We start from the raw sequence: 16,480 nt of genomic DNA on the forward strand, positions 1-16,480 counted from the left end.
CATAATACCAAAGATGACCGTGCCTTTTTGTTTACTTATGTACTACAAGATGTATGAACTGTGGAAACTGTGGTTTTATTGCAAATGCGTCGTCAGCTATAATAACAAACGGCGATATATTTTTCTGAAGGCTGCTTTGAAAGGGGCAAATTTATGGTATTATTTTCCAAAGCTGTGGACAGAAACTAATTGTTATAAACACTACCTGATATTCTGCCATTGCAACTAATATCCACATAAGTTAATTTGTACGCACCATCATATCACGTACAGTCATCGCCATTAAAATTATACTATGTGTGCCTTTATAATTAAAATAATAGCTCGCACTATTAGGTGGTACAATAAAACTTGCATACCAATATACTTGCCATTTAAAGTGCCCACACAATTCGGAAAAAACTCCACATATTTTAAAAAGCTTTGGCAATATTGATTCATACCGCTTGAGTATTAGGCACCTAAAAAAGTAAGTAGAAGTAAATAATTTTTTTTAGACTCCAATAGAAGATACTTCATAAATAGAAATGCAATGCTCGTCAATACATACAAAAAAGATAATACCAGAATCCGTTAGATTGAAAGGATAGAACGAAATTGTTGTAAAAAGAAAGTATAAGGAAACTTATAATGACACTACCTTAAGTTAAGCTATAAAAGTTATGGAGTGGTCTTTACTTAACTTCCAAATATTTGGAGATTAACTAGCACCAGAGCTCAGTTCCTTACGCTCCGATCACCTACAAAAAAACAAATGATACAAAGAGATCTTACAAGTGAGAGAGATTGTGCAAATGTTAGATTTAACAGATCGGGCAGAAACTCGTTCTTTATTATCAATACATAACGCCGGTTTCGATCCCACTTGTCTCTCCCGTACATAGTACAAGTTGCTCAATTTTATAGTCATTTCATACACTGCAGTCATATACTACCTATTCTGATTCATTTTAACCAAGTCAAATAATAAAAAAACCAAAAAGACTTTTAAATATTTCTTTTGTAGAACCTTGTGAAATGCAGCCCAATACTGGGAGACAATCCTTGCGATTGTACTTTCAAGAATTCGATAAATAAAAATATTTAACCACCTGCAGAAAGGCATTATAGAAGCAAATTATTTTAAAAGATTTAAATTACTTTTAAAACGAGATTTTTAAATGGTCGAGCTTATTAGTCAGTACTTGAATATTTCAATGACAATAATATCTTGACGAACTAATGAAACCACGGTTCCCTTTTTGTGTTTTTTTCTTAATTCTTTGTGCATGTTAAATTTGTCATATCTAGTTAATTATGTCATGTCACTTTTTTTTATTAAGTATAACTACTTTTTACTTATTGTATGTCTCTTAAATTTCTATCTAGACGAAAGCTTTGTTCATAACAATAAAGCATATTTGCATTTGAAAAATTGTATGTATTCAAGTGGAATTGCTTGTAAATTCAACCTAAATTTAATGACAGGAGTTACAATGCAGCCGCAATGACACAGCTCACAAATGTCATTTAATTATTATCATTTTGTCAAAATAAATAACATTATATGCCATTTCTAAAAAAAATAAAAAATGTATTTTTGTATCTATTTTTATTTTTAGAGACCGTTTGATATGATTATTACATATAATAAGATAATACTAAATAGCTTATACTGATCTGTTATGTCAGGAAGGTACATTCCAGGTTCGTTTGTGAGGCGAAAATGCATTTTTCAATACCTGATACACAGGAATTAAATGAAGGCAGTGGATCTACCTTTATTGTATGTTTCACCTTTACTTTTTTCAACTCTCAGGCTTATTAAATTATCTTTAAGGGTTATAATATACATATTAATGGTGTTTTCCATTGCACTGTCCGCTACAAGCAACTCCACAATTTAAATGAGCAAATGAAGAGGGAGTTTGGCTCTGAAAATGTTCCTGTTTTTCCACCTAAAAAGTTGCTCCCACTAACATCTGGTCAGCTGGAAGAGAGACGAACTTTACTAGAAAAATATATACAAACAGGTGCATTTCATAGTAATAATTGTAGTTATGGTTCCATGTACATTTAGTAATAATCTTTAGAAAAACTAACTGCCTTACATATTTATTCATTTTGTGTGTTGCAATGACTAATATAATATTAGTAATATGATTTATATTTTTAGTTGGACAAGATTCAAAAATAATGTCTTCCAATTTAGTATCTGGATTTTTCTTATCCGCCCAGCAAGAGACTGCATGCAAAGAAAAACAAGATATAAATTTTGATGTTTATACAATGAACAATGGTTTAATTAAAATTAGGTTGCCAAACACTGATTCTTCACAAAAAGTGTTGAGAAAATCTTTAAAGCATATCAACTTGCCTGCAGAATATATGCCTTTTTTTTCACTTTACCTTGTTAAAGTTGATAATGCAGGTAATATCACTACAGTCCTCAGAAAGCTGCTTGACTTTGAATCACCATACTTGACCCAACAGGCTATTAGGACTGAGACTAGGATAGTAATTAGGAAAAAGTAAGTAAAATATACTTTTTTGATTTAAATATGGTTTAAAAAACAGTTTAATAACATCAACTTAACATTTAAATAAGTTGGTTCTTCAAAAATTATGAGTTTGCCTCTTCCTTATATTTATGTCACATAAAAATTCTAAAGTTTTATTGACAACTAAATTGTCTAAAAAAAAACATGGAAGTCAGATATAAATAAATACTAGGATTTTCATAGCCATGGCTGTTAGTATAATTAAAATATTTAGAATTTTTTTTACTTATTTAATATATTAATTTTATATTATTAATATTATATATACTTATTTATTATATTTAATTTTTTTTATTTACTTATTATATAGTGAGGACGCTAAAGTTGGAACAAATTCATTTAAAATTCTGGGGTGTGTTCGAAAAAAAATGCTCTGATTTTTTTGATGATGAATTCATGTATACAGGGTGAACCAAAAATAAGCAACAACCATCAACTTTAATTTTTTAAATGAAAACACCTATTTTTTATTCCATTTTTGAATTCTGCATAGAATTTTAAGTATATTTTGAATACCATATCTTATACCTAATACTAACATTATTAATAAATAAGTATCTGGAGAGGCCTATTACACCTTTGGTAGTAAAATTGAGAAAAAGTTTAGAGATTTTGGTCATTTTAGAGACAAATATGACCTGGACTGTCCTACACTTCCAGAAAACACACAATTAGATATTTTGCTTCATTTACAAGAAAACCCACATAAACCAACTTGATAAGTTGCTGCAGTTCAGTCGGTTAGTAATTCTTGTGTTCTAAAATATTTGCATAGGAATAAATGGCATCCATATAAAATTCATTTAATTCAGGAGCTTATTGAAAATGATCACATCCACAGAATAGAGTTTTGCGAAATAATGATGAATAAATGTAATGCAAACCCACAATTTTTAAGTAATATTTTTTTTTCCAACAAGGCAAGTTTCTTTTTAAATGGTTCTGTAAATAGGCAAAATTTTCGTTATTGGGCACCAGAAAATCCACACTGGAGTATGGAAAGTCACACACAATTTCCCAAGAAGTTCAATGTATGGGCAGGAGTTGTGGGCACATCAATTGTGGGTCCCTATTTTATTGTGTGCACTTACCTCTGAAACATATTTAGAGTTGCTTCAAAATCAGATAGTACCTAGTTTAATTGCACTTTATCCAAATGGTGAAAACCCATTTATACCGGCATATTTGATATGGTTCCAACAGGATGGCGCCCTCCACACTTCGCGAGTAGTATGAGATTAGCTAACCAACATTTTCCCAAATAGATGGATTGGAAGGTGGAGGTTTTATTGAATGGCCAGCAAGGTCCCCATTGGGTTTTTATCTATGGGGTTATCTAAAATCTAAAGTTTGTTTTGATAAACCTAAAAGTTTAGAAGAATTAAAAAATAGAATTAGAGCCAAAATACAACAAATCCAGCCTTAAACAATAAGTAAAGTATTAGAAGAATTTGAATATCGACTTGGTTACTGTCAGGAACTTAATGGTCAACAATTTGAACATTTATTTAAATTTTTTTGTTTTGTGTTTTTTTATAGATTGTTTTAAAAATTCATGGTTATTTATAAGTTATTTATAAAGTTGAATCGCAAATTTCTTAGAAATATTAAGGTTAGGTATAGGACATGGTATACAAAATATACTTAAAATTTTATACAGAATTAAAAAATAAAATAAAAAATTGGTGTTTCTATTTAAAAAAATTAAGTTGATAGTCGTAGCTAATTCTTGGTCCACCCATGAATTCATCATCAGAAAAATCGCGACAAAAAATAAAAATTAACGTGTCCGAGCACCCCTGTGTAACACCCCTGAATTTTCATTTTCACTGTATCTATATTTAATTTTCAATTTCTATTTTTCACTGTCTAATATACCAGCAGAGCAAATTTTTAAAATTTTTGCCAAACAAACTTTATTTAGTCATTGTTATTAAAGACATCACAAATAGATTTGCTTTTTAAAGTAAAAAACATCATTTCCTTTAATAAGAATGTGATCCTCCTACAAATGTCAAAAATATCATAAAATGTGTTCCCCATCTACTTGCCAAAAAAAAATGTGCAGCCTATGACATATTTCATAGTAACACTTTAAAAAACCCACTCTATATATAATAGTGCACATTTCATTTTCATTAACTTCACTGAAAAAAAAAAATACGACAGGTAACTTTGTTTATTGGGCCTAATTTATATAGATTAGTGGAAATTGGTTTATACCTTATTATATTTAATTATCTGTAAGATGGCTGGTGGCTTATTAATTGTTATTATTATTATATCTTGTGCTTTGATAGAGGAAGTTTGTAGAGTTTAATATATATAAAATAAGGTATCTTCAATAGTTAGTTGTACACAAAAAAGAGTATTCCTTGTTCAGTATCTGACACTAATCTTTCTAAGATAATAGGAGTATACTGTATATATACTTCATTAAAGGGTGTTGTTTTACTTTTTGTGTATAGATTAAATAAAAAAATTGAAGATCAATACAAATGATTAAAGGAGCAAACACTCATTAAGTAGTGGTAATTAAAATGATGAACTATGATTTGAACAACATATCCTTTGGTTGCGGAAAGTGCTGAAAGGGAATTTTCGGACAAAACAGAAAATTATATTACAGAATGTTTTTTGAATAATTTTATGACATCTATTATTAAGTACTGTTAGTTGCTATATATTTTGTTTTGCACTCTGTTAATTTTGTTTCCTGTAAGATTCTGATATGAAACTTACTGTATGTAAGAGTTTCTTTTGTGGTTTTAGCTATTGGAGCATGCAATATGATAAAGAACTTATGACAGATCCCATAGCCCTTAACCTGCTGTACAGTCAAACTGTAACTGAGATAGAAAGAGGCTGGATAATAGCAATGCGTGAATCCAAATCGCAACTTGATAAATTAAAAATGGGATTAGCTAAGAAGGAGTATATTGAGTTTGCTCAAAAGCTAAAATACTATGGTTTTATGCAGTTTGGGAATTGTTACTGTGATTATCCTAAACCTCGAACAAAGGTGTTAGTTTCAATAGGAGAGGAGGAATTAAGTTTGCGTATTCTTGGCCCTGGGAATTTGGTGAAAGAAGGTGTTTTTAAGGTTATTAGGATGAAATGCTGGAGGGTTATTGCCACTAACGTAAGTTAAAGTGTGACTTGTAAAAAAAAGGCTATTTACCTAAAGACATGCTTATCATGACCGCCACCACTACTAGTTTCTTATTTTTATTCTACACAAAGTTATTTCTGTAGACATAAACTTTTATTTACCAAATTACTTAGTAAAATAAATTTATCTCGCGGCGGTTTATTTGCAATGCTCTAAACAAATAATTTTATTAAGGAGAAACCTGTGGGTTTGTAATTGCTTTTAATCTTGCCAATAATAAATGTATGACATTGCAATAAAAAACAGTCACCATCATACTGTTGAAATCTGGAGCTTAGGTTAAAAGATGTTAATTACATTTATATCTTTTAATATGGCTACTATCGGCATTTAAAAAATGGTTTATGTTATTTCTAACATATGATTAATTTAAAAATGCAAAAATTAAGTTCAAAAGATACAGAGATAAACACTTAATTTTTTTTTTATATCTAGTATAAAGTGTATTTTTTCAAACATTATTTTCTTTTAAGAGACATAGTTTTGTCCCACTTGGTTCACCTTTTCTATTAATAATACATATTTTAATATAAAATGCTGGGGATTTCTGAAAAAATTTATACATGCTACATTAGCAAAATATATTTTAGGTAGATTATAATAACCAAATAGAAAACTCGTTATATGCCTGCAATAACAGCTCTCATATGATGTCGAGTTTGGAACTGTCTTTTGAGTACCTTATGTCAAAAGATAAATTACAGTGGATAACTATAAGCAGTGACCAGGCAATTTTAATGTCTGTATGTTTGCAATCCATGGTCGACGAGATACTAATGAGAAAGAATGCATATAAAAAAAAGAATCTTCAAAAATCCACTGAGGAGTGGACTTATATGAAACGGGATGGATCTTGCCAGATTATATCCAACAGAAGCATAGATTTGGATAATTTTGAGGTAAGTAGTGTTCGAGCAATTCTAATATACTGCGTTACTTCTTAGACCCTTCTGCATAGCCACGGTTGATTGCCGACCTTGACATTGATTTTTATTATCAGAACATTCTTGTATATCAAAATTCATTCAGTTATACAATGAAGTTTGCTTAGCGGAAAAGGATATTACTGCATCATTTATAACAAGGACAGGACTTACAAGGACACACATTTATGATGTGATTTATGCTTAATCTTTTTAGAACTGGTTTGTCAAGAGGCGTGTTGTTGGCGGTTAGGCGCTAACTGGCTAGCGCGAATCTGATGACGCGAATTTGAAACAAATTAGACTTATGAATTTGTCTAATTTGTTTCAAATTGTATAACTTATACATTTTATTAAGATAGTGGGTTCACAAATATCCTTTGGCCATTACGTGCTTTCTATTTAGTGTATATACAGCATTGGCAAACCGCAAATTGATATTGCAGACCGGAGATTAATGCATTAGAAAAGGAAGTACATGACAGTGTATACCCAACTACTACTTGTACTAAGGAATGACCAAGAAAGGACTGTATCCCCAACAGATATTGTTCCAACGATCGTACTCTCCCACAATTTTTTCTTGAGGCACCTGATTGGCCGTGATTTTTGTGCAACACATAAGGCGCGTCAAACTGCGAGCCGAGAATTTACTCTTCTGGGCGCTATTTTGTCTAGGTTGGTTGTTAGGTAGGGAGGACAAATCAGCAAAAGCAATTTTGTTTGGGCAGGTATAGTTTGTGGAATAACAATTATTCTATTTAATAATTACTCTTCAAGGAAATGAGAATAGCAGTGTTGCTAGACTTTGCCATAAACTTGTATAGTTTTTCAAATAAAGGCCAGATTTATTTTTTTATTTATTTATTTAGAAGTAATTTTAATTTTATTTTAAAAAGAGAAGTCTGTTTAAGACGAAAATGCAACACTAGGTAAAAATTTAGCCATTTATTAGGTACTTTTATTCCTTTCAGTTATTATGAAATAGATCAATTTATCTTGCACAAACTATAGCTTTTACGGGGCACTAGGACGGTCGCAACAAAATAGAAGAATAAATTCTCTGTTCTCAGTCTGAGACACTTCATGTGACCAATGGGTGGCGGCGACGCGACTTCCTCCTTTAAACAAGCCAATCGTATTCTGGATTTAGTGATCACCAGTTTGTCCAAGTGTGAAGTTAAATAATTTTTTGTTTGTTTAATGTGATTCATCCTTCTATAATTATGAATTCTAAATGTAGATTGCCACAGACATAATAATTTCACCCCCAATTTACTAGGACAGAATTGTTTCAGTTTTAGATGTGCTAAGTATAACCACTATTAATTAATTTAACAGAGGCTGCTGACTGGCAGGATATATTTGTTTCGTAATTTATTTTGTGAGTTTTGTTTTACACTTAATGAAAAATTTACACTTAATATAACTGAAAAATATAAATTTCCAGTCTGGTTTAATTCCTATATTATAAAAAATCTCGAATTGACTATTTAGGTAATTCAGAATTGAAGATTCAGTTAAACCTTAATACAGTTCAGAAAAAATCGGGTGTGATTCTGCTAAATTGTTATAATTATTATATTATATAGTTATAATTATTATAGGATTTATTTATCGAAACTGTCGGCATTTTGAAAATGATAATTCTCTACAACTACTTTTCTTCTCTTACATTCCCTTTTACATTTAACCTCTTCATTTCATGAACTGGATCATCAATTGTGTTGAAATATGTTTAATATTATATCCTTACAAAAAAGGACCAAAGTTCTTTCAGTAAAAATCTTATATGATCTAATCTATTACAAGATTGATTGCCCCAATCTATTGGCGAGACTTTTTTAGGTACCAAAAATGAATTCTTGACATTATAAAGCAACTTAGCGGGATTAACATTATTTCATGGTAATCCCGCTAAGACAATTATTTTGCTTAAATTCTCTATTACTATAATGTTTTAGAATTATAACAATAATAATTTATGTACAGTGTAATATTTTTGTTGACAGGTTAAGATCCATTAACTAAATATATCTTAGTCTTTTTTGTTTATATACACTGCCGGACAAAAGTGGAGAAACAAAGTGTCTTTTGTATTTATTTTTATATTAGTGTATTTGATCATTAATTTTTTATTTTTTTTTAAATATAATTTTGTTTCTAGTCTTCAGTACCTCAATAAAAAATTAAAAAAAAAAACAGGTGACAACTAATATATTTTATTCTTGTTTTTACAGGGGACAAAAGTGGAGAAACACTATTTTTATTTATTTTTTATACACAATGTATTAGTTAGTTGTACATAAAAAGACTAATAATGTGCAGCAAAACCCTTATTTTTTATAACTTCAGCACACCGACTTCGCATAGAGTTCATTAGGCTGTCAATATAATCTGCTAAAATGCAATTCTACTCCTCTTGAAGAGCTGTGAACAAATCATCCTGGTTTCTAAATTTATCTTTATTTTTTTGTCTGATTTTCCTCTAAATGGTCCCATAGGTTTTCTATCGGGTTTAGATCCGGACTTTGTGCGGGCCATTTCATAAGGGGCACATTGTTGTCTTCAAACCATTTCTTTACTACTTTTGCGGTATGCTTCGGATCGTTATCCTGCTGAAACGACCATCGAAGCGGCATATTTTCTTCTACGTATGGAAGCATATGATCCTGAAGAATTCTTAAAAATTGAAATCTGTCCATTTTTCCTTCAACTTTTCTTAATGGTCCTACTCCTGATCCGGAAAAGCAACCCCAAACCATGATATTGCCTCCTCCATATTTCACAGTTGCCCTGGTGTACTTTGGATTAAGTCTAGTATTGGCAGGACGACGAACCCATTTCATTCCATCAGATCCGAATAGGCAGAACTTACTTTCATTAGAAAATAGAACCGTTTTCCACTTTTGGGTTGTCCAATCAAGGTGTTCCTGTGCAAATTGGAGTCTAGCCAATCTATTCTTTTTAGATAGAATGGTTTTTTGGCTGGACGACGGCTATAAAGTCCAAATTCAGTTAAACGACGACGAATAGTACGCACAGATACCGAAACCCCAGGTATTTCATTATAAATTTCTGTGGCGGGCATAAAGGGATGTTCTGTTGCCAACTGTTGTTTCCTTGGCTGTCCATACCTTGGACACACTATTATATTTTTTAAAAGTAGCAATAGTTTTTGAAACTACGGATCTATTACGATTAATTTTCCTAGCAATTTCACTTTGTTTTACACCAGCTTGAAATTTTGAAACAATTAATTTTCGGAGATTAATACTCAGATCTATACCGCGAGACATTTTGCACAAATCGTATATAACAGTTTAACACTCAACGTTAAGATCAAACTAAAGATAAATAATCACTTTAAATACCAAATAAGATTTGTTTGGAATGTTTATTCACTTTTGTCCGCATAAAATAGCATAAATAATTTTTTGATCAACTGATAAGGTAAATACAAACAAGAAGGATGTGTTTTTATGCTGCAATAATAGAGCTAAATATTTTCTACTAAAAATGTAAAATAATATCTTGTATGTTAAGATGTTATTGTTAAATTTGTAAATGTTTCTTCACTTTTGGCCGGTAGTGTATGTGGAACTACTATGCTTTTTTATTATTTTTTTGCTTCTTGTAACTGGTTAACTAATCTGTTGGTAATAAATACCTTTTTTACCAAACTACAGGTAATTGAAAGTGGACTACATCACAAATATATAGAGAACGACCACATATAGCAAAATCGTCTTTATTATTTTAAAACGAAACATCCTATACATATTTTTTCAATAACCGCGGTATGACTTCTAATTACTTTATTTTAGGATCAAGAAAATAATGAAGCGGATAACTACCAAGAACCCTTTTCCGTTAAATCCCTGCAAGAAAAATTTTCAAGTGTGTCTTTTAAAAATGGAAGAAGGCACGAAAATCACGCTTTTGAAGGAATTGGAGATGATGATTTATAGTTAACAAAAAATACTGAAAAACAGGGTGTTTTGTGGTAAGCGTCCTAACTTTTTAATCCATGATCTGACTACAACTTTTATGACTATTATAATATTCTAATTTAAGAATATCAATTTAAATATGACCATTTTTTATGTATTTATTATTTTTGTTTTTGTTTAACTTTGAAACTGTTTTCGTTTGTGGATGCTAACTGTCTAAACATATTTTACAGAAAACGCAATTTGTTAATTATTTTATTTGTTGCTTTTGATTATTAAATTAGGTATATTAAGTTCTTTTGTTTAGGTTTAAGTTCTAGCAATACGTACATTTTTTAAAAGTTAGCTTTGATATGTAATTTTTCAGGTTTAAAAATGAGATCCTGTGACATTTATTAGATTTAAAAAATATATAAATTTCATGTTAGTAATTAAGTTTTGATCCCAATTAATTTTGCATATTTTTATATTTACTTTCTAAAGGGAGAGGCAAATTAAATTACATATACTTCAAACATTTTAAGACATAATAGATTATTATTTTGATCAAAAGAATAGTAGTTAATTTTCACAATTTTATACGTGAAAAGACATTTATATTTATAGATGACTTCGGTTGTTTTGTAGCTCAGCTAAAAGTTTTGGGCGTCCTAGGCTTTGAGATATCCCTTTAACATAGAGTGCGTACCAGTAGTTTTGTTTAGTTGCATAATTTAATTTTTTCAGCTGATGTTTTAAGAGCTTTTGGCATTTTTCAACATTTTGCTTCCATCCATAGAAACATAAAGGATTGGATGAGGATGTTGACCAATACGAGGTCCATGTGCAAGGGTCATGCGCACTCGCATATTCGTACATTACTGCATTTTGTGTACGACTATTTTCTTATCTATAAACATATCTGCATTAATGAGAGAATGTTTACAAATAGTTGTTATTCCCATACTACACGGGGACACAAATGGGCTTTTCCACAGGAATCTAACGGTGCACTTCTTGTGAGAGAATTAAATCTGGGCGAATATTTAAATGGGACATGAATACGGACGAAAACTACGGCACTTTACAAAGGTTAGCTTTACGTATATATTACGTACCATGATGCCTCTCATTTGATTGCACGGGACTGCAGCTTGTAACATTATTTTCCCAGAGCATACGTAGATGCTGAAGTTCTGACGAGGTTCCTGAGTGTTTTGTTTGTAAAATGTAGATTACCTTTTTAGATAATATTTTTTTTACATAATTCTAATAAATTTTTAATAGATGAACCTAATTAAGTGAGGGGCTCTAGAACTTTGCGCTGGCGTTTTTTGTTCTGGTGAGCTCGCTATAAAATTGAAGCAAATATTGGGTCTTTAAAACGTTTAACAAGAATGTTACAGAATTATGATTCGAGTGTTTTTTATAAAAGTAATCCACATCTGTTTTTTTTTTTACTTTTTTAGATATGCATATATATGCATTTAATTTGAAAAAAGAACATTTCAATTTAAATGCATAGATTAAAAATCAATACAGTAAAATAGTATATTGGTATATATCAGAATACAAGATCCCATAAATATTATATTTACGCGGGAATTTAATTATTTTATATTTTCTGCTTTGGTAATTAAATTTGATTAAATTTCATTATCAGATTCGTGGCTTTATGAATATATTTTGTACCTATTTATAAATATTTCAAAAAGTTAACATATTTAAACATTTTAACATATTACTCTCTTATTTAAAAATAGCACATACACAGGTCCATTTAACCTATAAACATTGGTAAACCTTTATTGAAAAAGACTCGGATTATTTATGGTATTTATTATTTACTATAATCAATTTAGAAAGTAAGTCCTCTCTGAAAGAACTTATTCCATCATACCGTGAAAACATAATAAATTTGTATATTTTTTAATTGCTTTAAGAATCAATAAGTAATTTTAGATATTTACTGTAAGTAATAGTCCTACGGTTTCATTTTTTAACCGCGGCTTGAACAAAAGTGTCATCAAACCATTACAAGAAAGATGGATAATTACATTTTATGTAATCTATGGGTTATATGTATATTGTACATGTAAAATTTAGGCAACGTAGAATTTATTATTTGAAGTTTTTTACCTGTATAAAAATTTTAAGATATAAACAAAAAATAATAAAAATACATTCCCTGCCCTTTATTTATTTAACATACTTTTGATACTTTTATATAATTGGAAATAATACTAGGAATTTACAATATTCGTACATTGACAAGGCAATTGCATTTGTATTATATGTTTATTTATTATTTTAAGAAAATATATCTTTTTATTGAAATATTTGTTTTACACTTTTTATCCTAAATGAAATTTTGTGTGCATCCGATGTTCAATCTTATGAAGGTGTTTACACAGCATGAGATTAGCTATCGAAGCTCCAACAGTAACTTGATTGATGAAAACTACAGGCTAAAATGCTTTTGGGATAAATTTGCAGTATCTAAAAACTCTCTGGTATACGCAAACGGTTACTTTTAGCGCTAAAATGTAAATTTTATTCTAAATAGTTTCCAGTTAATTAATAAATGCAAAATTACATTAGTGCACTTAGAAGTCAATGAGGGCGGAACTTTTTGGTACAACTTTGTAATAAATTAATACACACATGTAAATATGGTTTCAATCACGGTTTTTTTTCAAGCAAACGAAATTTATTTTTGATCATCTTTGCGTCATAAATTCTAATTGGCATAGGCATTGTATAAAAATTTTGTAATCATAGCGAAAGCAAAAGGGGCGTTAGAACATTTCTAAGTAAGGACCATCCCAAATACCACAATTACGTCTTAGAGTACCTACTTTATATCCACTGAGAAATATTCATTATATGCACGCCTTTTCTAGATTAGATTTTTAAGTCTTTTGATCGACATGGAGGCTACCTTGTCACAGTTTTACATCTTTAAGCTTCTGTTACCCTGACTTCGGGACACTTGTTTTTCTTATATACAATTACTACTTTAAAAAAATATATCTATAAGAAATAACAGTGACGGCGATATCCCCTTGCGACGTAGTTGAAATAGAACGATTATATAAAAAATACTTTTACGTTAATTTTTCTATTATCTTAAACAGGAATTCATGCCCCTAAGAGATTAAAAATGAGGGAAAATAAAACTCATATATTGCTTGCTTGCTATACTAGTTTATTTTAGGGAGAAAGGTATACACATACAAACATCTTAAGTATAAAATCCCTATAATTATTTTACATGGGGATGTTATGGCTCTTCATTTTTAAACTTTTCTCTTTTTAATTACTATAATATTGTCAGCAATTCAAAATCACAGAAAAAATGCAGACCAAAGATAACGTTTAGGGTATTTTTTTATTCATAGGTTTTATATATAAGTTTTTGTTATGAGTCACAATTAAGGAATAATGGATATTGACTAATGGATTTTAGACGACATGTTCCGAATATACATATTATTTAGTTTGTCCTGATTGAGTTTTTCATGTTAGCTCCACACTCTTACGAAGTCCGCACTTTTATTATGTATTTGACATATATTACTACTGCTACTACTATATTAATACCCTTAGAAAACTCCGTCTACTCCGAATACTAAAAGATTATCTCGATTCGGGTATAAACTTAATTTTTGAGTATGATCGAGGTTTGATCAGTTTTTAATGGCTCGTTCGGGCCGATAATAGTAAATATACGATAATTATACACCAGCACAAAAATAGCATGCTGGAAAATGATAAACAATAAATATAAGTCACCTGTCGAGACCTAAGCCAAATTGAGATACTAGAGGAGGTAATTTAGCTAGAAAGTCAATGTTATTACATTTTTTTCATTAACCTGTGTAAATTGTTCATAACTTGTCAAAGGTAGGTCAATTGCTATTTATAAAATAAATGAAGATAAGCATCTATACAAATTTTTTAATTCCTCGAATTTCGCTTAAGATTCTAAATATAAAAAAATATAGTAATATATATGTTGCATCTAAAATAATGGAAATATATTTTGCTAATTTAGTAAATAAAATAAAAAATTGACAATATGTTCATTCCATCTTTTATACTATATTATAGTCTCATCTCTATTATTTCAGAACGATCATATTATACAAAGTTAGCACTTCGTTTAATTGTTAACGACTTAGAAAAGGGATTAAATCGAGTTTATATGGCTTATAATGTTTAAATCCCCTTCCAGTCATTTCACTTGTATACGCAAATGGGCCAAAAATTTATAGTGCGAACAGCATAAGACGAAGGTCGAGAAGACTGAAAGAGTTATTACATGCCTGCGTAAACTTTATTTTGCACCGCGAGAGTGTGGAGCTCTAGTATTTAGTGACTTATAGTGCTTTGACTAAAAATATTTTTATTTAGAGGTCCTCTTGGTACCTTACAAATATAATCGGTGGATATAATGAGGAGTCTCCTTGCCCTGATAAACATTTGCTATTTTCTTATAATAAATTTATTTTGAAATAATTTATGTGTATTTATAATAATTTTATTTCATGTTGATGGGCGCCTTAGTATGCGGCCAAACATAAGGTTGGGAACAGTGGAGGTGGCGGAGAGGAAGACGGAGATGACTTCGGATACTGGCTAGTGCTACAGATGTCGCTGATTTGGAAGCGTATTTTAAGCCTCAAATTACATAAACAGTATAGAAATGAGGTCATGATGGTGTTGTTTTTACGGAAAAATATCTTTTGCTGATAATGTATATTAAATAGAAAATTCAACATTAAAATTAAAGTTCCATTTTTCACGTGTACTTCTCCAAAACTCAATATGAACTAACCTAATACGCGGGAAACTATTAAACAATGAACGCTCCGCTACCATCTCTCACAAATACGCACCTCTCTGCCGTGCGCTCCGCAGCATTTGTTCTTTACATTTCTAATTTAAATCAATTGAACGCTCCGCTATCCTCTCCGGTCCGTTTTATGCGTGGCCGCACACTTAGCATATGCGGGTTCTTTTTATGTATTTTTTTTTTTATTTTAAAAGATTTTCTTGCGTTAAATTAATTTCAGTAAAAGCAAACTTGGCGCCCAGCAGTCTGCTCCACACATAAACTTTATTTAAAACTAAAATTGACTTGCTATTTATTGTCGATTAACCACCATATTTGAGAATTAGCCAAAGTATAACTTATATTCCATATCTCACTTACCATATTATTATTTACTTTACTCATAATTTATACGCATTGTTATTCGATTGTAAAAAAGCCATAACAACTGACATAAAATTGCAAGGCATTTGCTTATTTTTAGCGGTAGATCGAACTGTAAACATACAGGGAGTTTTAGTACGCGTTTAAAATCTTTTAGAGGCCTATTAATAATTAAATTACTTTTAAAAAGGCAATTTCTTAGTTTATGATACCATAATTAGATCTTCAATACTGGTCAAATTAGCATAGTAAGCAGGATTTTTTTTAAAAACCTGAATGTAATATAGGCACCTCTTTATGGTAAGTGACATAATAATATATGTTTTCGTGGCACGTTTCTCATGTTAAGTAAAATTTGGTCCTATGCTTATTGACAAGTTTTTAATTTAATTTAAAGGCCCTATCTCAATGGTTCCTGGTTCACAAAATGGCAAAGCAATAGATACTATTTTTCACCATATGTACCGATTTACGACCATTAATATTTACGCAATCGTGGCTTGCTCTGTTTTATTCTTCCAATACTATCACTAGTATTTTGGCAGTCATATGTATTTTTTCACCATAATTTTTTTTTCAAATTTGTTTTTGAAAGCATTTCTCAATCTTATTTTGGTTGACCGACAAGATAGTAAGTAGATTGGTGATTGATAAATAAAATTATAATAATTGCATACGACTGTTTTTTAGTA

The 16,480-nt window shown here is 30.2% G+C and overlaps 1 protein-coding gene and 1 long non-coding RNA gene across 2 annotated transcripts; one reads left to right on the forward strand and one right to left on the reverse strand.

Annotated features, from left to right (window-relative positions):
• The first annotated feature begins 1,616 nt into the window (after nucleotides 1–1,616).
• On the forward strand, nucleotides 1,617–12,904 carry LOC126748937 (sorting nexin-17). The gene is made up of 6 exons (XM_050458488.1): nucleotides 1,617–1,765; nucleotides 1,820–2,012; nucleotides 2,156–2,510; nucleotides 5,313–5,682; nucleotides 6,303–6,611; nucleotides 10,463–12,904. The coding sequence occupies exons 1-6, from the start codon at nucleotides 1,706–1,708 to the stop codon at nucleotides 10,604–10,606; spliced, it is 1,431 nt and encodes a 476-aa protein (XP_050314445.1). The 5' UTR covers nucleotides 1,617–1,705; the 3' UTR covers nucleotides 10,607–12,904.
• On the reverse strand, nucleotides 1,822–5,905 carry LOC126748941 (uncharacterized). The gene is made up of 3 exons (XR_007664836.1): nucleotides 5,722–5,905; nucleotides 3,632–3,883; nucleotides 1,822–1,969 (listed from the first exon to the last, which is right to left on the reverse strand). It is a non-coding gene; the product is annotated as an uncharacterized LOC126748941 (long non-coding RNA).
• Nucleotides 12,905–16,480: the final 3,576 nt, after the last annotated feature.

The sequence above is a fragment of the Anthonomus grandis genome, chromosome 22 (genome assembly GCF_022605725.1).
Source record: "Anthonomus grandis grandis chromosome 22, icAntGran1.3, whole genome shotgun sequence".
NCBI lineage: Eukaryota > Metazoa > Arthropoda > Insecta > Coleoptera > Curculionidae > Anthonomus > Anthonomus grandis.

Bases quoted from the DNA above. Each gene is read 5' to 3' on its own strand.
- LOC126748937 (XM_050458488.1), top strand. From the start codon at position 1,706: ATGCATTTTTCAATACCTGATACACAGGAATTAAATGAAGGCAGTGGA. The intron at 2,511-5,312 runs GTAAGTAAAATA...TTGTGGTTTTAG, and splicing joins AGGATAGTAATTAGGAAAAA to CTATTGGAGCATGCAATATG. The intron at 5,683-6,302 runs GTAAGTTAAAGT...AATATATTTTAG, and splicing joins GGAGGGTTATTGCCACTAAC to GTAGATTATAATAACCAAAT.